Source organism: Osmerus mordax, chromosome 19 (genome assembly GCF_038355195.1).
Source record: "Osmerus mordax isolate fOsmMor3 chromosome 19, fOsmMor3.pri, whole genome shotgun sequence".
In the NCBI taxonomy this organism is placed as follows: domain Eukaryota; kingdom Metazoa; phylum Chordata; class Actinopteri; order Osmeriformes; family Osmeridae; genus Osmerus; species Osmerus mordax.
This window is the reverse complement of record NC_090068.1, coordinates 13144425-13154711: the sequence shown is the minus strand read 5'-3', so window position 1 is coordinate 13154711 and position 10287 is coordinate 13144425. Positions and strand designations below refer to the sequence as shown.

The 10287-nt window shown below is 49.4% G+C and overlaps 1 protein-coding gene across 1 annotated transcript; it reads right to left on the bottom strand.

Annotated features, from left to right (window-relative positions):
• Positions 1 to 1866: 1866 nt before the first annotated feature.
• On the bottom strand, positions 1867 to 9794 carry dub (duboraya). Its single transcript, XM_067257546.1, has 7 exons — positions 9569 to 9794; positions 4199 to 4285; positions 3847 to 3924; positions 3537 to 3605; positions 2779 to 3021; positions 2120 to 2674; positions 1867 to 1928 (listed from the first exon to the last, which is right to left on the bottom strand). The coding sequence occupies exons 1-7, from the start codon at positions 9572 to 9574 to the stop codon at positions 1914 to 1916; spliced, it is 1053 nt and encodes a 350-aa protein (XP_067113647.1). The 5' UTR covers positions 9575 to 9794; the 3' UTR covers positions 1867 to 1913.
• Between the last annotated feature and the right edge of the window lie 493 nt (positions 9795 to 10287).

Here is a 10287-nt window from a genome sequence, read left to right as displayed (position 1 = left end):
TGTGTTGACACGGCGTAGATTTGGCACGGTTTGGGTGTATCTAAGACACAACACACGTCATATACTGTTCAGGAGCCAGGACGTTTTCTCACAGATTCAGTGAAAAGCAACAACAAAAAAAGATAGGCTATATATATCATGAATCAGTCTGTATTTCAACTTGTCGTATTACTGACAATACAATCAATTACAAAATAATCACTTTATCACACATCATTAGTTACAGTAAAGACAGCACAGTTTTTCATCTCTAAATCATCTTTCTTTCAACCAGTCTTTCAAGGATGATGCGCAACAAAAATACAGATTTGGCCTTGCAGTTTGACAAACAGGAAGTAGAAAAAATCACTTCTAAGCAACCGTTAAATTGGATTTTACTTTTTCAACAATTTTATACAAAAAGTAACCAGATTACGTATTAAACAACCATCACTGGTCATTTCCAGTGGATTAAAAAGACCGTTTACAGGCCAGAGCAGCAGTTAATTTTGACATTTTCCTTCAACCAAAGTTTGATGCTCTCAACACCATTAGAACAGGTGTTCAGAATACAGTTTACTGTACACACAAGGGACATGTTCTACACATACTTTGCTAGATGCAGCAGACCATTAATGATTTGGAATAAATCATAATGTGTTCTGTTGTGTGATGAACTGGCGCTACATTTGCGGTTAGTTAAGATGGCTACATCCATCTTGAGAAAACAGTTTGTGAAAATGCCAAATTGACTGAGAAAAACTGGACATTGTCCTTGATCATCCTATTACTCTCAGGGTGAGAGCAAGCTGCCTAATTCACAGCAAGAAAAACGACATTGAGGTGATTTAAGCCCATTAGTATTTGGCACAATTTCAAACTAACGACTGCATCTGTAGATGCAGCGAAGAAGCCGCAACACTGCCCCCTTGTGGAGACTGTAGTACACTACAGCTTTGGTGAAACGTGACTCATAAGCCTTGCACTTACAGTAAAATGTTTTTTTTCTTCTTTTTACTAAATCCTATAATCCTGAATATAGATCATATGTAATAAATAGACCAGCATTCATTTTTAAGGATGTGGTACAGAGAAGTGTCACATGACAATTAGATAGAATGCAGTTCAAAAAGCAGTTCAAAAACAAAATAATTAGTCCTTTTGGCCAAATATCAAGGGAAAATAAAACGCAGGCTAATGTTTGGTTCAGACACATAGATACCAGAGAGATTTTTAAACTATTCTAGAATACAACTGGACTGTTCCGGGACTGCCGTCGTGAAGGATTCCAGTTCCAAACTGGCCTGTTTCAGACCTGCAAGGTCACATCTTAAGGAAAGATGCAGGTCAGGATGGCATAAAACGAACGTCTAATCAAGAGTGCTGTATCTGAACCCTGCTTAAGACACAAAAGAATACAAATAAAAAGAGACAGGATCGGTGGAGGAGGTCTTGGGTCCCCCGGGGTCCTAACATGCGGAGCTGTGTCTGTTTCCTGGAAGGCCGGAGGGAGAGGGGGACTGAGAGGGGGCCTGAGAGGGGGCCTGCCCAGCCACGAGCACCAGTCTGCCCCTCTGTTCTCCTGGGGTGGAGGGGTGAGGTGGAGGGGTAAGGAGGAAGGTTAGGGAGAGAGAGTGACGTGGAGGGGGGTGACAGGGGTGAGGAGGAGGGTTAGGGAGACAGGGTGAGGTGGAGGGGGGTGACAGGGTGACAGGGTGAGGTGGGGGAGTGACAGGGGTGTGACAGGGTGAGGTGGGGGAGTGACAGGGGTGTGACAGGGTGAGGTGGGGGGGGATGACAGGGTGAGGTGGGGGGGTGACAGGGTGAGGTGGGGGGGTGTGACAGGGTGAGGTGGGGGGGTGACGGGGTGAGGTGGGGGGGATGACGGGGTGAGGTGGGGGGGATGACGGGGTGAGGAGGATCCCGTCAGGTCTTCAGTCTGCTGTCATCTGTGGTGGAGACAACAAGCCCTCTCAAACATGAACACACACACCTCAAACAAGTATTCATTTATCTAAACTGTCGTATTGGATTTGTGCTACTTTTAAGCACAGCATAGTTTAGCATACAGTCCATAGCTCTCCCTACGATATTGAGAAACATTCATTAATGACGAGTTGATATGAACCGTTCAGATCACCTTGCCTTCCTTCTCTTCTTCAGGGGTCGTCTCTCCTCCCTCCTTACAGCGCCCCTCCCCTCTCTCTCCAGGGACCTGCCCGGCCTGGGACAAAGCCTCCTCTCCCAGACCCTCCCCTCCCTCCCCCTCCTCCCTCCCCCCCCGGCCCTCCTCTGCCTGAGGCTCTGTGGAAGTCTTCACCCCCAGGTCCGCCCCTGCTGGGTCCGCCCCTGCTGGGTCCGTCGGTCTGTGAGGGTGTGCAGGGCCCGGGTCTGTTGCACAGGCTTCGGCTCTGGAGGAAGAGACGACCCCAGCTCCTTCCTCCTCCTCCTCCTGCTCATTCTCCTTCTTCTCCTCCTCCTCCTTCTTCTCCTCCTCCTTCTTCTCGTCCTCGTCCTCCTTCTTCTCCTTCTCTCCTTCAAACACCTCCTCCCCCTTCCCCCCTGCCTCCGGACCGTCGGGGGTAGAGAGGGGCGTGTCCTCTCCCTCGGCCCCGCCGCCCACATCCTCTCCGCTGCTGGACTTCCTGTGTCGCCGAGAGGGTGGGCGTCGCCGGATGGAGACACGGGCTCTGCTCTGGAGACACAGAGCAGCAGGACAGGGTGAGGATGGAAGCTCTCACACACACTTACACATAGTGACACAGACACACACACACCCACACACTCACACACACAGACCTTGTTGATGCTGGGCAGCAGGGATCCCTCTGTGGGGGAGGCGGGGATCTGGAAGGTGGCGGGGGGCTCCTCTTCCCCCCCGGGCCGAGGGAGGCCCGCCATGCTGCCCGGAGAGGTTGGCGTTGTCGTGGTAACGGGCCTGATGGAGCAGGGGGAGGGGGGGGTGAAGGACTGGGGCAGGAGCCTCAGCCCAGGGCTCTTAGGGGAGGGGTGGAGGGCGGTGGGGGATAAGGCAAGGTTAGCCTAGAGAGAGGAGAGAGAGAATGAGGAGAGAGAGACAGAGAGAGAGACAGAGAGAGAATGAGGAGAGAGAGAATGAGGAGAGAGAGAATGAGGAGAGAGAGACAGAGAGAGAGAGAGAGAGAGAGAGAGAGAAGCTGGATTAAACTTCAACATTGTTTTTCACAAGATAGAGCTTCAGATTCTTTTTCCTAAGGACTGTGGCAGAAAATGGCAGCTGTCACTTTTACTATAAACCTGAACCGTGAGGCTGAAGCACTCCAGTATGTGATGTGCAACTGCACTTCTCCTTCACAACCAGCAGGGGGCAGCACTTGCTAGTTTTGATAAGCTCTGAAACGAACTGCAACTGAATCACTTCATGTTCAGAAGATCTGACCCACAGAGGGGCTGCCTTGCTATTTCCTGTCTGAACTGTTACTCTGAGATACTCCAGTGCTTAAGACGTGAGGGAGGGAAGGGGATTCTCAAACAGGGTAATGAGTCACTCTTTCTAACCGGAACATGTTCGCACCAACCTGAAGTTTCTCAATGAGAGCTGAGTTTCTCTTCGTCTTGGCAGGAAGTGGGCTGGTTAGGGCTGGTTTCTGAAACACACAATAGGGGATGAAAAACAAGCCTGCAGACGTTACTTGTACAGTCCTGGTTTGTGTAACACACCAGGTTTGGGACCAGTCGTTTTGACTTTCAAGTTTTACTACTACTATGACAACAATCTTTTTATTCTGCAGTTGATTGGAAAAATACTACACAGAAATGACACTGCTAAGCACAAAAGTGAGGACACACACACACACACACAGACACCCCCCCCCCAGCCCCTCTCACCTCCTCCTCCTCCCCCTGTCCCGGGGGTCGGGTGGAGATCTGCAGGGTTCGAGGAGGACGTCTCCTGACAGGCTTACTCTGAAACACACACACACACACACCAAGGTCTGAACCAGCATGATACACACACACACACCAGGGTCTGAACCAGCATGATACACACACACACACCAGGGTCTGAACCAGCATGATACACACACACACACCAGGGTCTGAACCAGCATGATACACACACGAACACACCAACTCCAGGAATTAATCAATCTATCCATCCATCAAAAGGAATGCTTACTCAGAGAGACCATGCACACTGTAGAGAAAGACAAAGATTAAAATGTAACAAAGATCTCACCCCTTCATTTCCAGTTGGGATGGGTTGTGCGTGACCTTTGAACTTTCCAGCCAGTTCCGCCACCGACGGCTTGGCTGGGACATCTTCCTGGAACACAAGACACCGTTGTCACTAGCAACCCAAAACATCTCTAGCTGTCCCACTTACTGGTGCAGGTCTCTGTGACACACACATCACATCGTCACGGGGAACCTGTCTGGGAACCGTCACTGATACGAGACAGGCCGACTCCGCAGCCTCCTGGCAGGAGGGGGTCTGTGGGTAGGGCTGATAGCCTGAGGAATGACACATGGTTTTCCCACTAGCCGTCCCACAGCCCTCGTGCCAGGACTATTTCCTTGTTTCCACAACAGGAAATGACCTCATACGGCAGGACACACGCCTGCGAAGGAGAGCGGGGTCCGGCAGGGTGGAGAGAGTCTGGAGAGGGGGATCTCCACGTTCTTAAAAGAACAATGAAAAGAAAACAGAGAGTGGTCTGGAGGATGAAGGAACCTCAGACAACAGAGTTCTCCTGCTGGCTCTGCTGTCTGAGAGACTTCTCTCTCTCTCTGTCTTTCTCTCTTTGTCTCTCGTTCTGTCTTTCTCTCTCTCTCTCTCTGTCTTTCTCTCTTTGTCTCTCGTTCTCTCTCTCTCTCTCTGTCTTTCTCTTTGTCTCTCGTTCTGTCTCTCTCTCTCTCTCTCTCTGTCTTTCTCTCTTTGTCTCTCGTTCTGTCTCTCTCTCTCTCTCTCTCTCTGTCTCTCTCTCTAAGGGCCTCTCTGTCTCTCCCTCTCTCTGCCTCTCTGAGCGCCTCTCTTTCTCTGTCTCTCTCTCTCTCTAAGGGCCTCTCTCTCTCCCTCCACCACCCTCTGACCTCATTGTCCGTATCTCCTTCAGGCCTTATCCCAGTCTCATAGAGAGAGCATTACACTCTCGCTTATCTCCCTGTCTTTGTTGCTCTGTCAAGGCAACCAAAACTCCAACAGGCTTATGTCTCAGCTCATTATACAGCTAACACAGATTAGGGTAAATAAACGACTGTAATCATATAACTTTGGATTTGTTTTCAGATGTTTTCATCCAGACTCACACTTCTTCAGTCTCCTTCCCTCCCTTCCCAGGCTGAGGTCATATTCCTCCCCCTTTCCATGACTGTGGCCAAGAACTACCTCTCTCTACCTCTCTCTCTCTCTACCTCTCCTCTCTCTCTACCTCTCTCTCTCTCTACTTCTCTCTACCTCTCCTCTCTCTACCTCTCCTCCCTCTCTCTCTCTACCTCTCTCTCTCTCTGAGATCACATCCCTTCGTTCCATCCACGGCTCTCGTCTGATGTTCACTGGTCGACAAACAGAAACGCCCTCAATAAAAGCCTGTCTCCTCCAGTAGGAGGCTGGCGGGGGGACTAGGCTAGAGGCGCAACATGCAACATGCATGTGTGTGTGTTTGGAGAGGGTGTCTGTGGGTGGGCTAACACAAAAACAAACCACAGCCTTGCCCTCGTTTGGTGTTTACTGAAGGAACCTGATAGGTGTTAGCAACAGAGCAGAGGCCTCTGACAAGCTGTAGACGGCTATGGAGAGCTGTAGGGTTAGCTATAGACTGTATGCTAAGCTATGCTGTATGGAGAGCTATAGACTGTATGCTAAGCTATGCTGTATGTAGAGCTATAGACTGTATGCTAAGCTATGCTGTATGGAGAGCTATAGACTGTATGCTAAGCTATGCTGTATGGAGAGCTATAGACTGTATGCTAAGTTATGCTGTATGGAGAGCTATAGACTGTATGCTAAACTATGCTGTATGGAGAGCTATAGACTGTATGCTAAGCTATGCTGTATGGAGAGCTATAGACTGTATGCTAAGTTATGCTGTATGGAGAGCTATAGACTGTATGGTAAGCTATGCTGTATGGAGAGCTATGTACTGTATGTCAAGGTATACTGTGTGTTGCTTAAAGTAGCATGAATATAATACGACAGCCTGGAGAAATGAAGACATGTAACTGACAGCCCCTGTCCAGCCAACCGTCCTCTCTGAAATACTGAGGTGATAAACCGGTCTGGGGAGGCTGAACAGAGGAATGCACTCGTCAGATGAAGAACTACAGGCCCAGAAACACACCATGTTCACAGTGACATCTACACACGAGGCCAAGAGCAGAGACAACCATCTCTGCTTGGCCTTCTGCTCTCTACCCCAGATGGGGGCGTGGCCTCCTGCTCTTTGACCCCCGGGGGAGAACCAGGCCCCACCCACGGTCAATACAGCCACGTGGTCCAGGAGGATTCCAGGCATTTCTTAACCCAATTAAAACTACAACTGTGAAAACATGGAGCGTTCCTCGTTCCCACGGAGGTCCCTCCCTGACAAGGTCCTGCTGTTTCCTGCCTGACAAAGAGGCTCATTTGTTTTCATCATTCAACTTTTTATCTAAACAAGACTATTGTCTTGTCTATTGACTATTACATATAAAATATATCTGACGTACAGTGTCTGAAGCCGTGTCACTAAGCTCACAGCTCCATCTGAGTTACAGTCTGCGGAGGTGACCTTTGATCACAGCTCCATCTGAGTTACAGTCTGCGGAAGTGACCTGTGATCACAGCTCCATCTGAGTTACAGTCTGCGGAGGTGACCTTTGATCACAGCTCCATCTGAGTTACAGTCTGCGGAAGTGACCTTTGATCACAGCTCCATCTGAGTTACAGTCTGCGGAAGTGACCTGTGATCACAGCTCCATCTGAGTTACAGTCTGCGGAGGTGACCTTTGATCACAGCTCCATCTGAGTTACAGTCTGCGGAGGTGACCTGTGATCACAGCTCCATCTGAGTTACAGTCTGCGGAGGCTCCCTGTCCAGGTCTTCTAACTCCTGTGTGGCTCTCTGATGAGAGAACGCTACAACACAGCTGTCCTCCGCAGACACACCTGACCTGTCCTCCCCAGACACACCTGACCTGTCCTCCCCAGACACACCTGACCTGTCCTCCCCAGACACACCTGACATGTCCTCCCCAGACACACCTGACCTGCTCTCCCCAGACACACCTGACCTGTCCTCCCCAGACACACCTGACCTGTCCTCCCCAGACACACCTGACCTGTCCTCCCCAGACACACCTGACCTGTCCTCCCCAGACACACCTGACCTGTCCTCCCCAGACACACCTGACCTGCACCGGGGAGGGGACAGTGACGTCGGCCTCTCGGCCCCCCGCCTGGACAATGCTGCACCACTGTTTTCTTCCTTTACAAGGCTTTTACAACGGTAAATAAACACCCCTAACCCCCACCACCCAGCTAACGGCTGAACCACCAGGGTAGGAAAGTCCCCTTCTCACGGAGAGAGAGAGAGGGGGGGGGCGCTGCGGCTAAATGGAACCAGCGTGGTGTCTCCATCGTGGGGCCCTCTGCCCCTGTAAACAACGAGGGAGGAGGGAGGGAGGGAAAGATGGGGGAGGGAGGGAGACAAGGAGGCAGAGAAAGATGGGGGAGGGAGCGAGACAAGGAGGCAGGGAAAGATGGGGGAGGGAGGGAGGGTAGAAGGGAATGAGGCAGGGAGGCAGTATGGAGCCACAGGGGAAGAGCCCCCCCCCCCCCCCCCCCCCCTCTCTCTACCTCACCACCATGAACTCATGCTCTGGCTCCAACAGCCCTGTGTGGGCCTGAGGTGGAGTCCTCTCTCTGTGTTTGTGTGAGTGTGTGTTTGTGTGTGTGAGTGTGCACGTGTGTGCATGCATGTCTAACAGATATGTTACCCCTCCGAATTACAAGCTTTTAACCGAAAGTTCAGACCTTGACTCCAGCCCACAAACTAGCTGGCCTCTAACTTACACCAGTTAAACATGTCGCGTTTTTTTTATAATGACAGTACATACCGAGACCAACCCCTAACCAGCTTCCTGACTTATCGTCCTTCATTATCTGCAGTTCCGACAGCACTGGTCAAACACTCTTCCTCTAAAGTGCACACACAAACACTCAGACACACTCCCACACACTCCCACACACACACACACTCCCACACACACACACTCCCACACACTCCCACACACACACACACACACACACACAGCTGTTGATGTGGGGTTGATGCATGTCCCGGTTGGTTGGAGGTCTTGCATTACTGGCATTCAACAGATAATGAAATCACATAGCTTGGAGGCCAGACACACACACACACACACACACACTCACACACACACACACTCACACACACTCACACTCACTCACACTCTTAAGCATGTGATCTTAAAAGGCTCCATGAAGTCTGTAGCTCATGTGTTGAACCTGCGTGTTTACACTACCTCTCATCCACCTTGCTGGAGCGAGCGTGTTCTTGCAGGTGTACCAGGGCTGCTGGAATCTCCCCTGGAAACACTCCGTTTACACAGCCGCTGTTTACATAATCATACTAATGTAATAATGTCATAATAATGCAGTCATTTAGTAGAGGCTTTTATCGAAGGCTACATGCTGCACGGGTGTGGGGGTATTTGAACCTGCAACCTCTTGAGCTGCAGTCAGGTGCTCTAACCACTGAGCTACAGCTGGGGAACAATGAGCTATACCAGCTTAAGAAATAGGAATCTATAAAATAATTAAAAAATAAATGGATTAAAAACCTCTCACAAACCCACACTACTTAAAAAATATACAAGTATGAAAAACCAACTGATGCTAAGGCAGTTACACCACTTCCTGTGTGTGTGTGTGTGTGTGTGTGTGTGTGTGTGTGTGAGAGAGAGAGAGTGTGTGGGTGTGTGTGCGCGCGTCCATTCCTGTTATATTTCCTGTTGATGAGCAGCGTACTGAAACGGCATCAGTGAGTCGTCTAAATAGTCTGATTTACACCGCACGTGCAGTAATCGTATCTAGAGTCAAATCTCACAGATCAGCTGAGACAATCTCCAGAAAGGCAGTTACTACACCCCCATGGCAAGTGACAACATGCACGACCAAAAGTAGTAGAATGAACCTAATCTACTATTCAGAGAACAGAGAATGTTCTGTTCATGAAGTCTGCTGCGACCAAAACTGATCTCCAGACGACACCTTGTTTACGGCACACAAAGCAGATGCCAACTTCAAACAAGTGACACGACTGGCATGAACGACTTTGTCCACATTTGTAACTTTATAGCAGGCCTACTTTAAACATAATCACTCAAATGTGTATAGCATTTCCACGACATAAAATGTACTTAAGTGTCGTTACGTCTTGATGCAAATGTATGATGCACTGATCGTAGGTCTCCGAGTGCGTGTCCGGGTACATCCACCGTCTCCAACCCATTAAATAATAAAACATAACGAAACACACACATCCAAACGGTGTACGAAACTGTTATGACACAAACTAAGCCACGAAACACCTCAAATGATGTTTACCTCCATCCTCCAAAGAAGGCTGGTGTCGTTTGCAGTAGGCTACGTCGCGGTCTCCCGCTAAAGTTTTATTTTGGGACTTGTCAAAGTTGCGCACTCCTCAGTCCTCGGTCCTCACACCCCGCTGTCCACAAGCCGCGCGTGAGCTATGCGAGAACGCTTAGTAGGCTGGAAAAGTGTGGTCTCAGTGGTTATATATAGCCTCCACTCTCACAACATGTCCAGGGCGTGAGTGAGCGGTTGGCATGGCACAGTTGCAGTCGCGTGCATGCGTTTATGTATTAAGCTAGATTTTGTGAAGGTGGTAGAAATTTATCTGCGCGCCATGGCGCGCCTCCAAGCAGTGCTCGTGTGCGCGCACGCAGTTGTAGCCTACAGGACTGTGATTGACTGGGACTGTCACGTTTTCATGACATCGAACAGTGTTTCTTCAACTTTCGAGGCTTACTCATTTTAAACATCATAGTTCAGACAGTATTCAACTTGTTGAGAGTTCAAAACAAACGTAATACAGGCCAACCAGTCAGACCTTGTTGCAGGTTGTAGCAAATCGATTAAATACTTAAAAATATAATAAATAATATAAATATTGAATCATATTTAAGAGTGTATTCAATGGTGTCAACATGTGTTTCTCACTAAGAGGAAGTTGAGTAAGGGAAGGCTTTCGTTTCTGCTTTTGTTCAATTGAGTCATCACCACCATCAATCTTAAGCCCACAG

Coding starts and splice junctions, on each gene's coding strand:
- dub (XM_067257546.1), bottom strand. Junction 3,022..3,536: donor CTCTCATTGAGAAACTTCAG/GTTGGTGCGAAC, acceptor TCCTCTCTCTAG/GCTAACCTTGCCTTATCCCC. Junction 2,675..2,778: donor TGCTGCCCAGCATCAACAAG/GTCTGTGTGTGT, acceptor CTGTGTCTCCAG/AGCAGAGCCCGTGTCTCCAT.